Source organism: Limanda limanda, chromosome 2, assembly GCF_963576545.1.
Source record: "Limanda limanda chromosome 2, fLimLim1.1, whole genome shotgun sequence".
Taxonomy (NCBI): Eukaryota; Metazoa; Chordata; class Actinopteri; order Pleuronectiformes; family Pleuronectidae; genus Limanda; species Limanda limanda.
This window is the reverse complement of record NC_083637.1, coordinates 25037227-25060568: the sequence shown is the minus strand read 5'-3', so window position 1 is coordinate 25060568 and position 23342 is coordinate 25037227. Positions and strand designations below refer to the sequence as shown.

Here is a 23342-nt window from a genome sequence, read left to right as displayed (position 1 = left end):
CGTTGAGTCTCACAATTGCAAATGCCTACACACTTTGCAAACCACAAGGTACATTGAATTCTACAGGACTGGACCGTCAATGGCCCACTGTTCAACTGGCAAGGTGAGAGGAGGAGGAGGAGGAGGAGGAGGGAAGGAGGGTAGGGGTAGGGGGGGTCTGTGTTTGAGAGACAACAACAAGAGATGGGCATGCTCACACTGTGCTCGTTGATCTGTGAGAGACCCTTTCACTGCCGGGGAGGCTTTAGTTCTAACCTCCGCTGGCAGTGAAAGGGTGTTCATAAGAAGACGGATTAAGACACAAAACTCAACACAATGAACCTGTTCAAGAGTATGCAACGCTACACATCCTTCACTGAACACTTCACAGGTCTGAAAAGTGATTTCGAGTCACCACTATGATGATGATCATGCAGTCTACTTCAGTTCTGGTTGGGTAAAGATGCACAGGTTTCAAATGTCAGGGGGAAACACCCCTCTAGCTAACAATGTAAGGTTTGGGATCTTGACCCTCGCTGAAATGAAAATGATTACAAACAGCTACAAACAGAGACTCAGAGACATCATCTTCATGCATTTTTCTAACCTAATGAAGGCACACGCACAAACACCACACACAAAAACACACGCCAGGCATTCCCCTTTACTCACGTAGGCAAACTGTGTTCCTGATTGTTGCTATTTGGAGGAAATGGCGATATACAGGATTAAACTGGGCAGACATGTTGAATAGTGAGGGAACTGGTTGGTATATCCTAACCTTTAATACAACATGGTCACTGAACATGGATACTTACAGCACTGCTGTCCTTCTTGCCTTTGTGTGAGGAGGCCACTACAGCCAGATACTGGATGACCTTTTTGGTGTTCTCCGTCTTCCCAGCGCCGGACTCTCCACTAGAAAAGGAGGAAAAAATGAAAAAGGGATGAAAAGATGCGAGAGGAGATATAGTGTGATGGAATGAGAGAGACAACAAGAAGATAATCAGCGCTGGCAGGTTCTCTGTTCACAGTTGAATAAACCAGGTTAATTGAATGAAGATCATGTGCAACATTTTTTCAAAAGATAAGATTTTTCTTGGCATCGCTGCCTTCATTCTTCATAGTCGACTGTGAAGAAATAACCAAGGTGAGAGAGGAGTGTACGACATGCAATAGACCATATTCACACGGAAGTTATTATCCTCTGACATCACACATTAAAGATGGGAAGGTCTATAAGTCACCTACACAAAGAACCAAATGTTTTCATTTCACTGCCTCCGAAATGCAATGGATGGATAAAATCTGGAGGGTCATGGGACCATGTTTCAATGTTTAACAACATATCTTACAGCACAGAAGCCTGCTCCTTCTTGCCTATCCAAAGCTAGTGTCTATGTAGCTGGGAGAAACTTCATATGACATTTACAAGACTATTATAAGAGTTTTATGACAGATACCCTCAAACTGGTCGGACGTGTAAAATATCATTAAAACAAACTTTTTTTAAACAGAAGCCAGAACACTTCACGTCTGTCTTTTCAGATAAATGATCTCGGACACTCCGACAGACACAGTTGAACGATCCCAGAGCTTTCAGCCAGTAGTCTAACACACATACTCAGGTATGGGGCCATAAAAGGAATGGGATGCTCTCGATGTTAGGGGCTTGGCAGCTCTGATAGGAACCTAATTACTCTGTCCTGTTCGTGGGGACACATAACATCCAGGCTCCTACTGTAGGGCAGAAGACATTTTGATTGGACTTTTCCCCTAAAGATGGTCCATGAAATTGACTCATCCTGCATGCCCTGCATTTCATCTGTACTTGTTTCCCTTATGATTACAAGAACATGTGAAAGGACAGAGTGGAGAACTTCATTTAAAAAACCCAATATGTATACAAAATGTGCAACTAGTGATGGAGTGTGGGGGCGGGTTTTCGTTTGTGTCACTTCAGGCTTCTGAAATTTGAATTTGGTCTCGTAGCAAAACGGATAAGAAAACCCCCCTAAAGATAAATCATTCCATATGTGTGACACATTTGAACCCTCTGCAGAATCAAAAAAGAGTAACATCCTGCTACTTTTTGGCCACTATATTCATTTTATCAGTCCAGTTTTTCACACACATCCAATGAATTCTAAACAAAGGAAACTGCTGACCCTGCTGAGATGCAATGTCAACATCTCTTGAATGGATTTAAGTTTGCTCCCAGCTATTTCCCATCGCAAAGTCCTGCTACTGTGTGGCAGATTCCGAGGAATAAGATTCCTGCAGAATAGTTTGTGTCCAAAAAATACAGTAGAAACCCTTGTGGAATCTAATGCAATACAGCAGAGAGGTTTCACTTCAATTGTATTTCAGCACAAATCCCCTTTATCCATTGTGATCATACTAGACAGCTTAATTACAACAATGTCCTCGTCTCTGATTGTATATTAAATGAGCTTGTTTAAAGTAATTTATTACTTTATATAACTAATACGCTTTTCAAGAAATATTTGTTTGTTTTATGTTATAAATCTGTCACTTGGATAATGTAATAAATAGTTCCATAAAAAGCATTAAGTAGTCCAAACTAAATGAATTCACATATATGCAGAGAGCCTTTCTAAAACCCTACCAAGTTTTGCGAGAGTTTTCCTCCTCACAGTAAATCCTATCATGGCCGAGTGCTGAATAGTCTCCTATGACAATTAACAAACACTGAGTTTCCCACTACGAAGATACAAGGCCTCTGTGATGACCTACTGTAGAAGCACTCTGGCAAAGAATATACTCTGCAATTAAACACACACACAGATGCACGCACACACAGGAGGAGAACGTCATACATGACATTCCATGTATCGCACCAGAAACATTCCTGCCATATATGGCTCCAGAGGCCGGCTGAGGCTGAAGCTCGGCTGCTGGTGGCTGTGGCTCAAAGTGTGTTGACCTGACGGACAGCGAGCCAGAGTTTGTGTTTCAGCACGACCGTATCATATCACTTACACTTCATCACTTTGGACAGTTTCAAAGTGAGGCTCCTAATAAGATTATCAGCATTAAAGAGTCAGTTTAACGTGTCTGTATACCTAACAACAAGTCCACACACAGAAGGCCATCAATACAACATAACTTATCCGAGAAAAGATGCTTGAGGAGGAAGAGCCCTCACTCTCATTTCCTTATTTTATCTTTAACTCAATGATAAAAAGTGAATATTATCACGTTAGCTAGCCCAGGGGTGTATCCAGGGGTGGCATCAGGGGGGCACTGGCCTCAATCTGATTGGCCCCTGAGATTTTCTTAATAAACCAGTCAATAAATAGGACTTGTTAAGAATTTATATATAATTTTAAGCTTTTTTAGGACACACTATGTTTAAACAAGGACAGATATTCTAAATATATTCAATGAAGTGTGGCTTTGCTCAAAGCTGTAGAGCAAACAGTAAACAAGGAATGATTTAAATGTGCACCTTACTGAATCAGGAATTGTGCATGGGACATATTGGCCCCTCTATGTCAATTATGGCCCCTTGATGGCCCCTGATTTAGAATCTACAGCTCACCAGCTAATTTACAGTGAAACGGGAGTTTATGTCCAATATATATTACATAATGGATAGTTGCTGTTTATTTTATGCTCAGAGTAGTTTTTTCCTTTCTGAAGTTATTCTCCTGCTCCACAGTTACAGTAGAAGTGGACTGAAATAAACATAGATCATTAGCCAGTGAAAAAGAAATGTGAGAAACTAGGAAGGAATCCTATAGAAAAAGAGGTTAATACACTGTTTTCGAAATTAATCGAATCATACATACATACAACAATTATGAACATAGCAAAGCCTACTAAGCCATTAAAACATACAAAGGACAAAAAAGACAAATCTATTTGTGTTCTTTGAATCAAAATCCAAAGATTATTGCCCTGACAAAAGGAGCCTGTCTGTCCCTGGATTCCCAATCACCCAGCCAAAGTTCTCAGGAATTAGCCTAAAACAAATAAACTTTCAGAATGGAGCCCAAACATTTGGAGATCTAATCTGGTTCTCCCATCAGGGTGCAGGGCACACTTCCTGACCGAGAGTCTGTGATGAGAGCAAGGCCACGGCCCCCAGGGAGAGCTGCGGACGCATTAATGCTCATTCACTTGGGCTCCATTTAATGACATCTCAATTGCACAGTGCGACAAGAAGTAAAAACCGAAGAAAGCAGCCACCAACAACCTCAAAACAAACACGAGAGAAACACATACCACTGTTAAATTATGAGTGATTTCTTGGTGGCTGACACTGTGAGACCAGACCGGAATCTTATTTGTTTAACTATGTGTTTACGCGATCATTACATAACTGTTCCTCCACACAAGCACCACGCACACACAGACTTTGAGATGACAGATGATCACTTACGTGCAGAGGATGGACTGGTCCTCGCGATCTGCGGAAACAAAGACATTTTACACAAGTTAGACTTCTTGTATGAAACCTGACTCATACAAGTGAGTGTGAAGATCACTCTGTAAAAGCAGAAAGATTAGGTGGTAAACCAAAGGAATCTGCAATAACCAGATTAAATATACATCATTTATATTATGTAGCACGAGAACATTCACAGGACCCGCTCATGCTTGGCCAGAGGACATTTGTACAGTTATGCCCAATAGCACAGGACACTTAATAAAGATCATAATAAAGACCAGTCTGGTGTAGAATTTAGACACCAGCTGGGACTCAGTTCAAAGCGCATTAGTGAAGGCTCCCCCGTGCCTAAAGGAACATGTAACTCCCACAAATACTTTGATTTCTAACTATAAAAATCAAGTCAGAATGTGCTGAGCAATGAGTCATTATATTGACTCCAAAATACTCCTGGGAGAATACACAAAAGTCCATGTACGGCTATTTTGTAACTGTAGCCTTCATTACAATCCAGCCCTGGGGGAGTACAGGGAGTACTGCTGAATGAAAAGATAACTGCAGTCAGACATGAAAACTCTCAGTAAGTGAAACCTTAAAGCTGCAAAATTAGTATTATTACGACTTTCTATTGACATACATTCATTCTGGACAGAGCTATCCAAAACCTTATGCCTAACCTTAACCATTACCATTGCATATATATCCCTAACTTTAACCTAACCACAATTCACATCTTAGCACTAATCTTAACCAAGACTTTGAAAATTAAGTTTAGTCTGATTGTGACTGCATGTCTTTGGTCCCCTTGAGGTGGACTGGTCCTGTTTATGCCGGAAAAGGTCCTACATGATTCTGTCATGAGGAGTTTAACAGTAAAAAATCTAAATCTGTCTTTTTCCTTATGAGGTAATTTACAGTAAACACTGGGAGCACAGAGGGACAACACTTCAGTCAACAGCTGCTCGGGACACAAACACTCTCTTTGGGAATTTTAAATTTTTATCTCCAGCACATCAAAGTCTGAGGAACATTTTCCAAGGAGCTGAATCTCAGCCAAGACTGGAGGAAGAATGTGTTGAAGCTGAGGAGAGTTATCTGGATTAACTGTAGCTACGCACCACTTCCACTCTAATGTTAAACGACCTGCCTCATTGGCCACTTCTTCATGGGAAAGCCTTCTGATGCATCCACAATAACTGCTTCCTGCCGGCCATATGTTATATAATACATGTTCAAAGAGCTTGAAAGATGTGTAGTTTTATTCTGAACCTTTGGTAACCTTTTAGATGAAAACATTGATACTTACACTATCTCAGAAACAAGGATTAAAAACAAATGTATATTAAAACTTGTTAGGATTAAATATTAAGCTTTAAGAGATTAAACCTTATTTTTTACTGCAGTTAGCATCAGTTAGCATTCATTTTGCTATTTTCTGCTCGCTTGACATTGGGCTGTGTGCGTGAATTTGTCAACTCGCTAGTTCATCATCACAAGTTAGCCAACCAACTCCATGTGAATATATACACATCATGCTCGGATCATCAAAAACTGCGTTGGCTAATTGCTTATGTGTTAGCTTGTAACGCTACTGTTATCCTCCGTAAATGCAATGAATGTGAAAACATTTTTTGTAGGCCCCAAAAAGGTGTCAACTAATGAACATGTGTCCAGCTGTGTGCACGGGCAGTGAAATATAAATCCCGACTGTAGGGGGAGCCAGAATGTAGCAGAGAGTGAAACTTGCGTTGTGTTGCTTTAAAGCTTCACTTTTATGTGACATTTTTTACTTATTACGTGTTTTCTGTTTATGCCTTTATGTTTGTATGTGTATATATTCACTGACCGTGCTGTTGGTGTTTACTTCATCAGTTTTACTTGCTTGTAAAGCAGCTTAAAGCTGTGTCTTGAATTCCAAAGCTGAATGGGTGGTCTTTGAGCTAAAATATCAAATTTTTACATATATCATGAGTCTAAGCAAACGGCTGACTTGTTTAGTCTGAAATAAAAAAATTACAAATTCTTTGTCGTGCACAACGTTTCCTGGGTGCCAACAAGTGTGAGATTTTCCTATCAAATGAAAACGCTTCTTAAATTGCAGCTGTATCTGTGTTTCTCTCCAGGGATGTGCTGATGAAGAGTAATCCAAACATTTTCACAAACACCATCAATCCTCCCTCTTCTTGTTTACTGATGAGCCTGTGTTTACACACCATAGCTATAGCACAAAAAAAACATCATTTTCTGTGTACTGGCAAAGTAAAACCCTCCAACGTACACCTACTTATTAGTGACAGCTGAGTTCTTTAAGTAAGCATTAGAGCATTAAGGGTAAAGACCAAATCATCAAAGAGCCAAACCAGATTTAGTGATTTTTAAATGACAATAGACAATAACAAAAAGTAAGTCAGAAAAGGGAGCATTATATTAGCAGTCGCTCTGGTTTTACCTTATCCAAAGATTAGAGCTGGATGTAATCGCAGCTGCTTTTCTTAGGCTTCTGTATTTTCCTTTCACATGATCAGTCTTGTCGAGGAGCTGCCAGAAATCTGTCACATTCATTATCAGTTTCCTTTATATGCTCAGCTTTCATCCTGAGTCCTACTGCACTTTCATACCGTGTGTGGCTTAACTCCTAGAGATGAAGATGGACAGGAAGTGGCAACACCAGTATAGTGGGTACAGTGGGAACCATGTATTTGGTGTTTTATATCTGTGATCGGTATAGAGTGAATAATATGGACATGAACATTTATATGACTTTAAATGCTAGTAAGCATTGAGCTATCTTTGTTACCTCCTCCAAGGGGATAATGTTTTCATCTGCATTTGTTTTTATTTTAGCAGAATTATGCAAAACCCACCGGATGGATTACCCAGAAACTTGGTGGAAGGATGTGGTGCGGATCAGGGAGTGATCCATAAAATTCTGGTGCGGATACAGGGGCAGATCGAGGATGTTTTTCAGTTTCTTTAGCATTGATTTCTCAGAGAATATTTCATTCAATATTTCACTTGACAGGAGGTCATCAACACAGACAAACAAGTGACAAGTATGGGAAGTCTCAGACTGCTGACAGCTAGTTTAGAGGCTTTAGGAGTAATTTGCTGCTGATGCTGTCAACATTCTCAAATAATAAAAATAATAAAAAATAAAATAATAAAAGTCCCACGAGTTTCACAAACTGTTTATCTACCAGTATGTATGACAAAATATAATCTTGATTCCAAACTTTCTTTTTTAAGAAATGCATTTTGTGCTAGAGGGCAAACATCTCCGCTGTCTTATAAAACCACTTAGCTGTTTAGCTGGCATTATTTTAGCATTATGATGAGTTTGGGTTATCTATTTTAAGACTAGACCTTCAGCATCTCTGTCTGCAGCCAGAGAGCTGAGAGGGTTTGATACTGGACAGTCCCACTTTCTCTGAACAATTACTTCCTAACAATCACTCGTCCAAACATCCCGTTTCACAGGAAAACCTTTAAAGTCTCTTTTCTCGCCCCGAGCTAAAAACTCTTTGGTATTTACAGTACACAGACCAAAAGAGAGAGAAAAATGTTAGAAGATTTGAACGAGGAAGGGCAGGCTGCTGAAACAGGAAATGTTTCACGGCCGTCCACCCATCTCTCAATCCAGATGTCAACTCCTCTGAGAGAACATCCTCACGTCAACATGCAGTCCTGTGGGCATGACCCCCTGGAGGCACGAGAAACAGATTCTGTGGGAAACCAGCCGCTCTGAAGTCGTACCACTGCAGGGTTAGGCCCCGAGCCATTTACTGTGAGATACACTCTGACGACCGGCCACTCTCGCCACCTCTACGAAACACCGACTCTGAAACAGTCCATAAAATTCTCTTTTAGATTTTATTAGGCTGTCATTTTTTCCTACCGACTCACTTTGTGAAGAACTTGCAGCAGAGGGATGGGGCTGAGAGGAAGCTTCTGGTCTGCACGTAATAACAAACACAGTTCTGCATTTGAAACTGACAGAACTGGGCCATTTGTGGTTTTTATCAACCACTTTGTGAACATGATGGAGCTAAAAGGCTGCAAACTGTCATCGCCCAGTGAGAAAAATCTAAACTTCTGTCAGCTGATACCACAGCTCACCCACACCAAGGGCTCAAAGCTACAAGCCAACACTTCACTTTGACACAAAAACTCAAGAGGCCAGCAGCTTGCTTGCTTTGTAATGTGAGGGGGGTGTCGACGATTTCTGCACCAGCTCCGGTGTTGCTTTCTCATGCCTCAATTTAATAGGATCCATTCATGTTTATTTGAGGATTTCCACGCAGTAGAAGCTGGAGCTTATTCAGGTAAGCACTGGGTAGACAGAGCTACCAAAAACAAAAAGCACAGACAGGAACTGGGACAATTAGCGATGTCTCTTTTCCACCTGATCGGAGTAACCCACTGGACGAGCGGGTAAACATAAAAATAAACTCAATGAGGCAGGGACGTCACTAAGATGGAGTATTAGTGTCCGGTGAGGGGGAAACAATGTGTGATTTCGAGAACTTTAACATCTTTGAGAACTTTAACAAGACAAAAGTCATAACTTTACAAAAATTAAATTGAATATATCAGAGAAATAATTTATTATTAAGAGAATAAAGTCATCATTTCATCAAAATAAGTTATAATATTACAAGAATAAAGGGACAAAAAACATTTGTAGGAAATAAACAATAAGGAGAAGGCACATGAGGAATATAAGAATCCCACCTTGCATCATGTTTCTGTAGGCGTTATCAGTGATGGAGTAGATGTGAGGGGGCACTTCATGTCTTTTCTTCCCTTTGTACATGTCGATGATCTTCTCTGAGTAGATTGGTAGCATTTTATAGGGGTTCACCACGACACAGAAGAGGCCGGAGTACGTCTGAGAGAAGAGACCCGGGGAAAGAAAAGGATTTTTAGAACGGTTTGTACATGTTTGCCTTTTTGATATGGGACAACTGAGAGATGTCAGAAAGAACAAGAAAAGGCAATTATTATTATTGTGTTGATTTTTCTGAGAATAATTCAAGGGTCCTGGGACTGATATTCATGGGTGTGTGTAATTCGGTGCAGATCCAAATAAAAATGTGGACTTCTAGTGAATTCTAGTATTAGGATACAGTTCAGTGGGTTTAAGCTCCAGATTCAAGGTTAGTAAATCAATGAAGTTCAGAGTAGATACAAACTTTGTAGTTTACATTAATGTTACATCCAGTTCAGATTTTGTGAGTGTTGACATGTTTTCGGTGTGTATACTTACATATATGAGACCAGAGAAGTACCTCTCACGGATGTTATGCAGCACGGACGCCTCATTCAGGCAGGTGAGCTCGGCCATGTCCTCTACCTTGCTGAACTTGGGCGGGTTCATCTTCTGGATGTCGTCCTTGTTGACTGTCATCTTCTTGGTGGTATCCGAAAGCTCCACCAGCACCTCGTCCCCGTGCTCCTCCTTGATACTGGCCGCCTCGAAGCCGTGCTTCTCCGACGGGACCCACACCAGCTTCTTGGCCGACCAGTCGGCCTGCGCCATGGGGCTGTTCAGGAAGTCTTTGTCGACAAAGAGGAACTTCTCGTCCCCGGTTGGGGCCTTCTTAGACATCTTGGATTAAGGTGGAGGGCCAACTGTTGAGGGCAACAAATGGAGTGGATGAGTGGAGCAGACACAGAAAGGAGGAAGCAAGGAAGGAAGTTAGGTAGGAAAGAACAGGCAAACAGGAACAAGCAAGATGGGAAGCCATGAAATAAATAAAGATGAGAGGGCAAGAAAAGAGGTGTGAACGCAATGTAACTTACAGGACGATACTGCAGTGATGTATCAGTTGTGATCAGAGAACATGATGCACAATACTAAAATGAAAAATGTCACAGCTCACACTTTGTGTCACGCATCTTAGATGAACAAAACCCTCTTTTCTTTTAGGAATAACCGACAGCACAGGCTTATCCAAACCCAACAGAAGATTATGAGTCTTCATTGGTGGGAGACATGCTACAAAACCGGTTTAATCCATCAGGGAGTCCTTGAATGCGGTCCTTCTCGCAGACTCCACCCCCCCGACCCTATACTTTCACATACAACACCAGAGAGACATACAAACGATTCCCTCCCTAATTTAGATACAAGGATAAAGGTTGGGAAATTGATTCGAAGTAAGTAACAAACACAAGTACATTTCATCTGCAGCCAGAGAGCTGGGGTGGTTAGATACTGGACGAACCCACTTTCTCCTGAGCTCTCTGAACAATCACTTCCTAACCAGTCCTCGTCCAAACATCAGGAAAACCTGTAAAGTCTCTTCTCTCGCCCCAAGGAAAAAACTCTTTGGTATTTACTGTACACAGACTAAAAGAGAGGAAGAAAAGTTGGATGTTTCACAAACACCAGCACGGAGACAAACAAACAATTCCTTCACTAATTTAAACTGAGAGATTGATGCAGGGAAATTGATTTGAACTAAGTAACAAACACAAGTGCACTTTGTCAGCCGCTTTATCTGAAATATCCCCAAATCTTTAATACTCACTGTCATGTGCTCATACTCATAGGCATTGCTAAATTGACATCAGTCATTTTTTCCCTCATCTTTCCCCCCCTCCTTGTCTCTCTCTCTCTCTATGTGTCTCCCTGTCTCTGTGCAGGGAGGCTTCAGTCTCGTGCTGTGATGACCATATATGGAGCCCTTGTCTGGAGCAGGACTCTTTTCTGCGGACCTAAACAGTGAGGCAAGTGAACTCCCAAACAAAGCCCATATAGGGAATAGTATGTCTCTCGCCGGCCTCGTCGTTTACTCCAAAACGATAACAGTGAGGCAGCGAGCCTGACGGGGGCCCGGAGCTTTAACTCTCATGCTGCATATTGGCTCCCAGCGGCAGTCATTTTTAAATGCAGCAGTCAGAAGCTGAAATATGAACAAGTGCCTGGGACTCTGGGAGCCGTACCTGCAATGGGAGGCCATGCAAAGTGCATAAAGTAATAAGAGCAGATATATGGCGCCTGCATATGACTCCCAACAAACATAAATAAGAAATACAGCTATAGTAAGTGCTTCCAATATATCTCCTGCACTACACTAATCAATCAGCTGCCTAACTACACTGTTCCAGTAAAGATGATATAACTGTGAAACCGTGTCATGATGTATGAGCCTCTGAATTACGGACTGTCTCTTGTCCACAGGCTGTTTAGCCTACTTACTTCACACAGACTGGCCCACAGTTTAATGGAGTGGGAAGTGGGAACTAGATAAAAAAGCCACTGAACCTCCCGAGAAAGCCCATAAATATACCAGAGAGACGAGCCAAACCAAAACCACGAGAAGGTACTGAACGATATTATATGAATATGAACTCGACACATAGACAGACGCTTCCTGTTTGCCCCAAAAAACTGCAAAGCCAGTGCAGCGCGGAAACAGGGAAGGGACCAGCTGATACTTTGATGATCGGCGATTACCGCAGAAAAGAGTAAACACGGCTTTTCCTGACACTCCTCCAGGGCTGCCAGTCAACTTCCTCCTCCTCATCCCCCCTTTAACTCTGACCAACCCTGCTTAATACCCTTGAAAAGCTGCCCCCCACCTCTTTCTCTCTCTCTCTCTCTCTCTCTGTTGTGTCAACACAGCTTTGTACTCGGCCGGTGTGCTGAAGACAGGTGTCTGAAGTGGGGTTGACAGGATAACCGGTTGATACCTACCGACTGGAAGTTTAGAGGATGATAAGGGGAAGGAAGGGGTTTGCTCACATGCACCACACTAAAAAACGAACTCACAATAACACAGCAGATCCCTCACACTCATTGACCTGCTCAGTGAAGTTAGAACACTATTACTGCATAACAATGAGCCCAATATACAAGGCCATTTTTTTTAACCCTCCATCGAGAATAATAATCAAGTGGAAATGTCACCCCTAGAGACTGCGTGACCTCCCCAAGAGAAAGGGGTCGACCTTCGGGGCCTGTGAATAATTTCACCCACTTCCTCTCCCAGCAAATATTCCTCCTGTTATCGTTTCCTCAACAGCCCTGACACGTTTCGATTTCCATGCCTCCTGAGACTGTCAAAGACCGGAGCATGAAAATAATGAAATCATGCAGACCAAAATAGACTTGAATGACAAACACACTTGATTTGTCCCGTTATGGAAATGCTTTTAGGCTCATGGAGAAGGTCGTCGAATGCAGAACCGTTCAAATCCAAACAGGCTCAACACATAACTTCTCTCTTTCAGAGACACGTTGATGTTAAAATGCTAAGTCAGAGGTGTTTTCAGCACATGAGCTGTTTGTCTTGGCCGGTTGCTACTGGGTCGTGGCCCTGACGGAGGCATATGCAGTTCATCCTCCACTGAACTCAAAGTGAGGTGCACATGTTGCATATGAGGGGAACAACCAACGCCGTGACACCACTGATGACTTGCACTTGTAAAAAACTGTCAGTTCTCACTTCAGCTTCTGCATCTTCAGCCACAAGGTTCCACACTTTGACGGGCTTGTGCTTTTATAGAACCATATTTGGAAAGCAGGAAACACTATGGTTACCATCACGTCTGTTTCTTTGAGAAGATATCCAGACTTAGCTTCCTCTCACTTCCTTACTGCAGCATTTATACTGCAGGGTGTCAAGAAGTCAGCATTATTGTACTGTTTAAAACCACTTTACTCTTTACTCCCCACCATACTAATATAACATGATCTATACATTATGATGTTTTAGTTCAGTTTATTTTGAGTGTAAGTGTTTATCATATATAATATTACTTCAATTAATTAAGAAAATTAAAAGTAAAGTTAAGTTATTCCAACACAATGTATCATATTAATATGAAAAAGATTATTTAATTCACGAGTCACTAATTGAAGTATTGTTTTCATATTTTGAGGTTCGTAAACTATTTTCTTATTTCAGTGAACTTGAATGAAAAGGGAGCAGGAAGACAGAACATCTCATTTCACCTGCTCCTTTTATACAAATAACATTAAGACAAACTGACATCCTTTTTAATTTCCTGTCTTTTCACACATCACAAAATCAATTAGCTATCATCATTATATAAATATTATTCTTACTAAGTTTAGACAGATATGTCTGCAATAACTTTCTTTAAAAGAAATGATGCGAATAACATAGTCAAACTTGTCAACAACCAGGTCATGTAATAACGTTCTAAATAAAGTTTTTTACAGACTGACACAAAAGTAATATTCAGGTTTTGCTTGAACTTGTGTTTTAATTTGATTACTTATATCTAGGGGAAGAAAAACTAGACAACATAAAACTTCTTCCTTAGTTAAAGTTCCAGATTAAAGACATCAGACTTGTGAAAGTGCTGCGGTTTGACAAGTGCAGCGCAGCAGCATCACCTCTCAGACGAGTCAGTGCCATGATACTCACATGATGAGCAGGAGTTAGAGTAGAGGGGAGCGGTGGGCTTGGAGAGTCAGGGTCTGGAGCGGCCGGCGATGACGAGGTTTATACTCCAAACACGACCAGTCCAAATGACCCCCGACCATTTCACAGGCTTAGCATTTAAACTGCGCACCGCTGCGTCAGGGTGGAGCTGCTCCAGCGGACCCTCCTCCAGCATCTGCAGGAGGCAGCGGACATGCGCACTGAGGACAGGGCAGGTTCAACACTGAGGCACTGCAGAGACTCAACACAGACCTGAAACACTTGACTTTACTCTATACTATATATATTACATTACATTACTTAATTTTACATTACTTAATTTTACATTGCAGTACTTTACATCACAATACATTACTTTACCTTTCTTTACTTTACTTTACTTTACTTTGCCTTACTTTGATTTGCTTTAAATTACTTTATTCACTGTACTTTATTTTACATTACTCTACTTTACTTTACTTTACTTTGTTTTACTTTGCTTTACCTGACTTTACTGTCCATTTCAAAAGTAATTGCTTTACTTTAGGCTACGTTACTTTTATTTACATTACATTACATTGCACTACATTACATTACATTACATTACATTAATTTCATTACCTTACACTACCTTACGTTAAATTACCTTACAGTACCTTACATTACATTACATGGTTAACTTATTAAACATAAATGCAATGTTTGACCTGGATGCCACATCCTCCTTCAGCATGAATTGGTCATGGTTAAGGTTAGCGGTAGGTTTTTGCTCATAATGAATGGAAGTCCTACGTTGGTGTGTGAGAGAGAGACTTTACTTAACAATAAAAGCACAGATGTATTAACAGTAAATAGTACTGAAGTATCAATCATTTCTTCTGCAGTATGTGCCCCATGTTATTGAAGCCTGTATCATTATTATATTAATTTATAACAAACTCTAATGTGGAATATTTATATTTCATGATACCACAACGTGTAAGCAGCATTTTACTGTTGTAGCTGAGCAGGTAAGGCAAAGTATATTTGTCTACTTCGCAGTTAGGATTTTACTTATACTTTACTTGTACTTATATCACAGTCACACTGAACAGCAGAGGTTTGTTATGTTAAGAATATTGCTACTAATATGTATAGACTTTGCTTGAGGTATAATTTTTCAAACTGAACTGGTAACATCACAGCACAACCATGACAGAGTAACAATGAGTCAACATGCACAAGAATAAAGCCATCCTCACTTCACATGACTAAATTACTTCTGTGGTATTTCTAGTCTTATATACCATAGATTAAGAGCCTCAATTTGTAGTTTTTTTTATTCCGATTTTTTACGATATTTCATTGGTCTATGAAAAGTCATTGAGGCTTTATGGTTCCTTGCTGAGCTAAATGTTTTGTTTGTAGTTTGTACCTCATTAGAAACAGTAACAGTTCAGTTCATACTGTTTTCTCAAATTTATGTTGTTGCTGCTCAGTTTGTAACTTTTCAGGTAAAACAAGAAGGCATCAAAAAAGGATGGACCAACGACTAGTTACACACATACTGCACTTCCAGATGCTGTGAGGTTGCATTGTGCAATCAGCGATCACTCCTCATAAGGCAAACCAGCTTTCCCCAGCACAGGAATCTCCCTTTACTGTCACTGCTCCACAGAGGTCCCCCGCCCCCCCAATACACCCATAATTAATGTGAGTTTCTTTCTCTGTGTGCATCCTTCAAAAGGGTCTCCTTTCATTACGCACATTGCGTTCCACTATCACCCCCCCGGTCCTGCCCCCCCTCCATCCCTCTCTTGCTGCATCCCTACTTTCCCCAGCTTCTTTCAGATGGAACTTCCTATATAAGGACACTGTTCTGTTTGCTCCAGTAAATCAAGCTGCCGGCTGATGGCTGGGTCTGTTTTATACCAGGCAGACATGGAACTGCACGCGTTCTCCCAGTGTGTGTGTGTGTGTGTGTGTGTGTGTGTGTGTGTGTGTGTGTGTGTGTGTGTGTGTGTGTGTGTGTGTGTGTGTGTGTGTGTGTGTGTGTGTGAAACCTGATGACAGAATAAAACCAACCTACTGGACCTCTGGGCTACCTCTGGCCAGCCTCATGGAAGGTGGGGCGGTGGTTCAGACGAAGGAGGAACCCGGCCTGAAAAACTCACAGGAGACAGGGCGAGAGGCAAGACAGAGAGAAGAACAAGACGAAGAGGAGGAGGAGGAGGAGGAGGAGGAGGAGAGGGAGAGAAAGCAGGGGATACATTGAACAGAGAGGTTGCAGTGTGTGCCATATAAGGACAGTGGGTCTGTGTGGAATCTCGGCAGCTTTCTATGTTACTATCAAAGTCGAGCACAGGCCAGCACCCCGAGCCCCAGTGACTAAATATGGTCCAGCAGCAACAGCGTTGTTCAAACAAACAAAGTTGCCTCTATGGAAATGACTCTTTTAACTTACCTGTAGTTAGCTGGGACACAGAAACGGTTTATCAATCTACGGTAGACCGAGGGAACAAGGGAATATCAGAGGACTACAGATCTGTTATTGGTGATGAGGGAAATATGACGGATGCAGTTCCATGTGGTTCCCTTCTTCAACCCACACAGGCTAAATAATGAAGCTGATTAGCCCCACAGAAATGGTCAATTGTTTGTATATATGTATATATACATACAGTACATATATGTTCATAGTATATTTTTAGTCTTAATGGCCCAATCAGTGCCTAACACTACAATTTTGCCATTCACTCATTTACACACACATTCTCACAGTGCATCTATGTGCAGCACTTTCATACATATTCTCACACTGTTTATGGGGATGTTTATCTTAACACATCAACAAGCGGAATGAGGAGACTGAAATTGAACCGCTGGCCCTCTGGTTAGTGGACGACCCGCTCTCCCTCCGACCGCCCCCACACAAGTAAATAACAAGGGTCATTACTCCATGGCTGCTGTAAAATGATCACTTCTATAATTTTTTTTTAACGTGATGTGAGGAGAAGGGAGGACAGCCCTCTCCTTGCAAACGACCTGAACGGTTCACATGGGACAATGTGCGCCTACAAAATGAGTTGTGGGCGCACATTACGACTCAGTAATACCCCCCCCCCCCCCCAGCTCCTGGCTCTCTGAGACAAATAATAATTCCTGAGTGATTCCTCAAACCTGTGAAAACTCAGCAGTGACAGGTGGCGAGGAGGCGGTGGGAGTCAGCATGAGAGAAAGTCTCAGTGAAGCATGATGAGTGCAGTGGTGTTCAATAGATTCTATTATTTTGCATTGAAAATCAAAAAATCTCAGATGGAATTATACTGAAAATAAAACCATTATTTATGTGTTTTTTTTCAATCAAATAATTTCAGCGAATTTTTCACGGCAAATGACATTTCAGGCCTCACATTTATGTCCCTCTACACAACGGTGTAGAACAAACATGCAGTTAACCACAACATGAACTGTAATGCAGAGATCCCTTAAATGAGATAATCTTTAATGTTTTTCCTCACGCTCATGTCCATACATGGCCATCTATCAGAGAGAAAAATATGTTTATGGATATGTTTGACCGTCGAGGAATGCCATTGCCGTCTAATTTGAGCCCGGGGGCAAACATCGGTTCACTCTGCTGCAGTCGAGAGAGGACAAATACATTTAATACTATTTATACAGCTGTCTCTTGTACACACACACACTAATTTATACAGTGGAGGAGAAATGCTACCTATTACGGGGCAAACTTCCAATTAAACAATCATCTGCCATTGTACAACTTCCTCCGCTTATATAGCCATTTTGAGGAGTGCACTGGTGTTGCAAATATACTAGGAGCCGGAGGTGTAAAAAGTACTGAAATATTGTACTCAAGTAAAAGTACCTTTACTTTGATGAAATTTTACTTAAGTACAAGTAAAAGTACCCATCTAAAAATCTACTCAAGTAAAAGTAAAAAGTAGTTCATTTAAAATGTACTTTAAGTAAAAGTTACTTAGGTACTTCCAACAACTCCTATACAGTGCAAAAAAGGACAAGGGGTCATAAATCCAATCCAAAAACAGTTATTTTTAATTAAAGGAGAATCTTTACAAATATAAGTGCAATGACATTAACATGTCAAACATTTAACATGTCAACAGAGCATTTAAGAACTTTTGGGAGGACATGTCAAGACATGAACCACATGACAGCTAAAATAAAAAGTTAAAATGCCGCTGTCCCACTGTATATTTAAACTTTTGGTTAAACTTTGGTCCACCTTTAGAGCACTAGTCTGCAAACTTCTTGTTGAGTTTGAGCATTATATAGCTGCTGCCTCTTTTGCGTTTGAAGGCAAACTTCTTGCTGAGATGTGGCCACGGGTTTTCTTCATCTGCTTTAATCTCAACTGGCGGAAAGTTCGATGCTTCTGCTTGTTGGTCGTCGGCAATATCATCCTTCTCTAGCTCTCGTGACTCGGCACCAGCGGGCTTGCATCGACTCCATCATCCACTCTATGCAGCATCTACCTCCGGTGTTGTGCAAGTTCACACCTCTCATGAACTAGTTCATACAAGTAAACATGAACTAGTTCACGTTCATAGTTTACCATTTAAATTCTGAACTAGTTCATAGTTCAGTTAATTTCATAGTTTTAAGGTGGAAAGTGAAAATGAAAGACAACTTGTTTTTTAAAGAAAACTTTATCCATCACTACCCCTTGCCTTAAACTGTACTTCATATGTATCAATCTACTTAAGTAAATATAAAATTACCCATTTTAAAAACTACTCAAATTACAAAGTACACAAAGAAACTACTCAATTACAGTAACGTGAGTAAATGTAATTCGTTACTTTACACCTCTGCTAGGAGCCCCAGGGCCACAGGCTTTGAAAGCAAATAAGGGTTTGATCGAAGGAAGCTATGTAGATTCAGACTGATCCAGATGATGCACTGTTTAAAAGCAATAATCACATTATTTTTTACCTGTGCCATGGAGGTTATGATTTAATCTGCTTTTGTTTTTAACAGTATTACACAATAAGTACTGTAATGTAAGAGGAGACAGGGCAAACACACCTTTAGAACTCAGAGTACTTTGGACATGGATTAGGTTGGAGGTGGTAGAAGGGGTGGAGCTCGTCCAGCATCAAGTCAAGCTGAGATACGGTCGGCTCGGTGGATAATTAGTTCCAGAAACTCTGGGTTTTAAGTGGTGTGAGATAAGAATGTCAAGTTCCCTTAAATGGCGAGGCAGGATGTGAGATGCAGAGAGTGTGGGCTTGTTGCAGAAGATGTTTATGTGTCCACCACAGGCTCTGGTCTGCATGGGAAGGTTGTTTTTTAAAAGCATGTGCATAAGTTTAACCCACGGTGTGAGTTTATCCATGACTAGGAGAACTCGATGAAAGGGGTCTCTGCACTGTCCTGCCACGTTGACATGATCCTAGTCTTGCATAATATTTGTTGAAATCAAGGCGATCATAAGAACGGCTCAGCCTCTTCTCTTCAGTGGCAGAGAAGAAAACGCATCAGAGTAAAACGTCCGAGGGGGGGGGCTGACTTCTTCAGCTCAGCATAAACATGTAGATTAAAGAGACCAAGATAAGACATCTTAACAGTCATGAGGTATCTGACTATTACATATGAACATGGCTGAAGTAGGATTAGTAAATACATTTGTGGCCGGTTCAAGGGAATTGGGTGCAGGGTGGGTTCGTCTGCACAGAAACAATCACAGGAAGTAAATGTGACTTAAATAGATTAAATAGACTTTTGGCTGCAAGTTATTTAGCACTTTTTCAACTGACCTGATGTTATAACTTCACAAAGCAAATGCATTGATTTAAAAGAACATAACTGTTCTTGCAAATACACTTAATGACAAATAATACACCTCATACATGAAGGAGTGTTAGTCTATAAAACAAGACATCTTTATATTGTTTAAGTAACATAATGTAGTTGTAGGATCATGTTTAGCCGCTGTATTAATGTATACAGCTGACTGAAGTGCACTTGTGGTCTGTACTGCGTTTCTGACCTTAAATGTCTGAAAATTTGAATTTCATTCGGCATAAATATTCTAAAATCAAATGAGATTTTTGCTAAAGCTTTTAGATATTATTTCAAAGTTACAGGTTAAAACACAATTTTACTGTTCATCCTCTGGCTGCACCAGTCTACAGCTTTATCTTTTGTGACACTGCCACCATGTGTTCCCCAGTAAAACTGCACTTTTAAAAACCATTTTGACTCAGTGTGGTATATAAATATAAAACATTTATTTTGAACAATTAAAAGCCAATATTAGAGTATCAAAAACGTGAAAAATATTATAGAGAAGACATCGAATTTCCGTCGGAATTATGGAGAGAGCAAGGAATATTAATGCGATCAGTACCAATGTGGCTGATGCTCAAATTGGTAAAGCCAGAAATAAAAATCACAACATGAAAAGTTTATCTGGGGCATTTGGCAACCTCAAAAATAAATACAAATGCTTTCTGCCACCATATTGTTCATATCCTCTGTGCCGTTATGCATACAGATGAAACTCACAGTAAAATCTGAGGATAAGATGTCCGATGCTGCTACATTTCCTGCCATGTATGTATTAACTCTTTGGTCCAAGGTTTGCCAGTATTCAATGCATTGTCAATTCTTAAGCATTAGATCCAGGTTCGATGTTGCTGGCAGAGGGGCCGGCTGGCAGAGAGGATCCCCGCAGGAACACCTTCCCTCCTTTATCACCACTGTTCAGGAAGTGGGACACTAAGCCATAGAGGAGAGGCCTGCAAAGTAAAATCAACCTTTAAGTCACATTGTTGCATTTTTCTTTCTGTTTTTAGCAAATGATGACAGTGAGAAATGAGCTGGTTGATAAAGGTCTGTTCATGTTCTATTCAATTATTGTAATTATGTGTGTTTCACTTTTCAGAACTGGTCCTGAGGTAAGTGATTGGGAAACAAAGAGTGTTAGGAAGTGAAACAAGCAAGTCTACAACCCCTGCTACATCTGCTGAGTCAGGTCAGTTGAACTAAGACTCCAGAGAAATGTGGACTTTCACAAAACAAACTACTTGTGGTCATGTTTCTTCAAAGCAGGGGGGCAAGCTGAAATTATTCAAAACCTCTTGGTATTTCAAAATGAAACTCTGATGATGGAGATGATCCACGGAGCTTTTACTAAATATATCATTCCATAACTGATCATACCCCCCCCCCCCCCCCCCCCCCCCCCAGAGAGTTCAGTAAGTCTTTTTCTTACACAGACTTGGAGCTGGCATCCTCTGTGACTTTCAGCTCACTGGCCAGGAACTGTCTGTCCAAAGGCACGTCAGGCTGGCCTGACTCTGAAAAAACAAACAGAGAGATCAGAAGAAATACACTTCTTTAACAGTGAACAACAGCAGTTGGAATCTGAAATTGTTAATGAAGTAATTTTTTTTTTTTAAATTAACGCTTTTAGATTGAAAGGTTAGATTTAGGAACAGTTACAGATAGTGTTGTTTGTGAAATGATAAAACGTATGTGGTGGATTGATGTAATTAAGTAAAATATTAGTTTTTGCAAATCAAATCAACGATAATCAAATCCAAATGGTTATGGATGGAGGTCTTCTTAAAAGAGTTTCTGAAGCCAAATTGTTGTGGTGTTGCAATAGACAACAAACTTACTTGGAAACCTCATTCATATATATATAAAGAGTATATAAAGAGGATAGTGAGCAAACAAATGCAGCACTGTAAAAAGCAAAAAGACGCTTTAGATTTTGCATCACTTGTTATTATGTATTGTTCACTTATTCTTCCATATTTTGGTTATTGGGCAGATGTGTGGGGCAACACGTATCACACTAATAATAGAGTCTAGTATTTGTTTGATACTCTAGTTTCACTAGACCCTTATATGTATCACAGTAACGAGCAAGAAGGCTTATAAACAAGGTCAATGTAAGAGAACATACCAAGAGACCGTTTATCTAGTAATTTCTGTTGAAACTTAAATTTTTAGTTGATATAAAAAAATTATTCTCATGTGTAAAGCCAGAAAAGGACCTGAAAATTAAAAATAAAATACAAAAGTGATCAATCCAACAGTTTGATCATAGAGAAGGAAAAAAACTTGTGAGTAAACATTTACCAATGTAAACAATCCTTAATGTGAAACCACATTGCTGGTGAGTCACTTTGTGATCTTGTATCCTCCAGCCTGTGGAAAGTGAGAGTTGTGCTGTGATCTCGCCACCTACCTGCTGTCAGCACTGACTCCGTGTACTTGTACCTGTTGAACTCCAGGTACTCTCGGATCAGCTCGTTGATGAGCAGGTTTTCGTGGGACAGCGGAGGTCGAGGCTCCCGCTGATCGTCCAGGGCGCTGAACACCTCCGCCCGGATCCGAGCCTTCAGCTGGCCCAGCACGCCCCGGGACTCCAGCGTGTCCCTCACGGCTACAAGAATCACAATGTGACCGGATACAGTTTAGTATGAGAATCGGGTTGATAAACTTCCAATGTTAAAACAACGACTGGAAGCTAGCCCCTTGTATAGGTCAGTGTTTCCAGCTAACATTTGTCCTGAATGATGGGAGTTTTCTAAACATCCGCCATACTTCATTCAGATATTTGAGAATTTAACCAGATTTTCGTAAATGACAGAAATCAAGACCTCTTCAAATGTGAAATATGCGCTTATGCGAATTATTAAAGACCCTTCTTCTAATCGGAATACATGTGAATAACTACTGCGTCTTCATTTAACAACAGCGTGTATTACAATTCCACCACAATCGCCTAATGTCACCGAGCTAGTTAGCGTTCACATGAGCTACTAGCTAGCGGATGATAACAATGTAAAACCCACAACAAACGACACACGTGTACTTTGTACAACGTTTTCAGCTGAGCCGAATTGAAACGCATAAGGAAGACATAGAGAGGACAGTGAAAGGTTCGAGTCCCTCGTCTGCCTCACTTATACAGACACCTCAGTTCGCAGAATTAAAAAGTTTTTGAATGGAGACTCGTAGACGATGTTGTGGTTAAACTAACATGAGCTAACCCCTGTTAGCAGCTCTGGATTAACTCATGCAGAGACCCGACCTGTCGTGTATTTGCCTCTGTGTGATCTAAGAGTGAAATGTGATCATCTAAACAATAACACCGTGAAATACAGGGGGCTCTTACCGCTCTTCAGCTCAGTGATGGTCGCCATTGCAACAAGTGTAAACAAGCCAACAGTCTGCAGCTGTTCATACTGTAGAGATTCTGCCATCTAGTGACTGTCTGAAGTAACTACAACTGCCTGGTTTCATCAGTACCCATAGAAACAGGCCTCACTTCAGTCTGTTGCATCTTTCACCAGCTTAATGACACAATATTTACTCCACTGGATCATTGCAATATAGATTATTATTCAATGTGTTACATCTCTAGAAGGAAGGTTTGTGGAAGCAGTTTTTATTTGCTAAGCTTGGAAATAAAGCCGGAATGTTGAAATGGAATGGAATGAAATGTTGATGGTTCACTGAAACTTTGGCTTTGTTGTCTTATTAACACGTCTGTGTGCATGACACAA

At 40.8% G+C, this 23342-nt stretch overlaps 2 protein-coding genes across 3 annotated transcripts in view; both read right to left on the bottom strand.

Moving 5' to 3' along the window:
• Positions 1-13890, bottom strand: part of myh11a (myosin, heavy chain 11a, smooth muscle) — a 31811-nt gene extending 17921 nt beyond the window's left edge. For both annotated transcript variants that reach the window (XM_061066775.1, XM_061066783.1), the window contains exons 1-5: positions 13798-13890; positions 9663-10027; positions 9128-9284; positions 4388-4415; positions 798-897 (exon numbers count right to left, since the gene is read on the bottom strand). In XM_061066775.1, the coding sequence (XP_060922758.1) occupies positions 798-897; positions 4388-4415; positions 9128-9284; positions 9663-10004 (627 nt within the window). In that variant the 5' untranslated portion in view covers positions 10005-10027; positions 13798-13890. The remainder of the gene's footprint in view (positions 1-797; positions 898-4387; positions 4416-9127; positions 9285-9662; positions 10028-13797) is intronic.
• A 6136-nt stretch (positions 13891-20026) lies between these two features.
• On the bottom strand, positions 20027-22994 carry cep20 (centrosomal protein 20). The gene is made up of 4 exons (XM_061091988.1): positions 22952-22994; positions 22019-22216; positions 21035-21119; positions 20027-20558 (listed from the first exon to the last, which is right to left on the bottom strand). The coding sequence occupies exons 1-4, from the start codon at positions 22977-22979 to the stop codon at positions 20429-20431; spliced, it is 441 nt and encodes a 146-aa protein (XP_060947971.1). The 5' UTR covers positions 22980-22994; the 3' UTR covers positions 20027-20428.
• Positions 22995-23342: the final 348 nt, after the last annotated feature.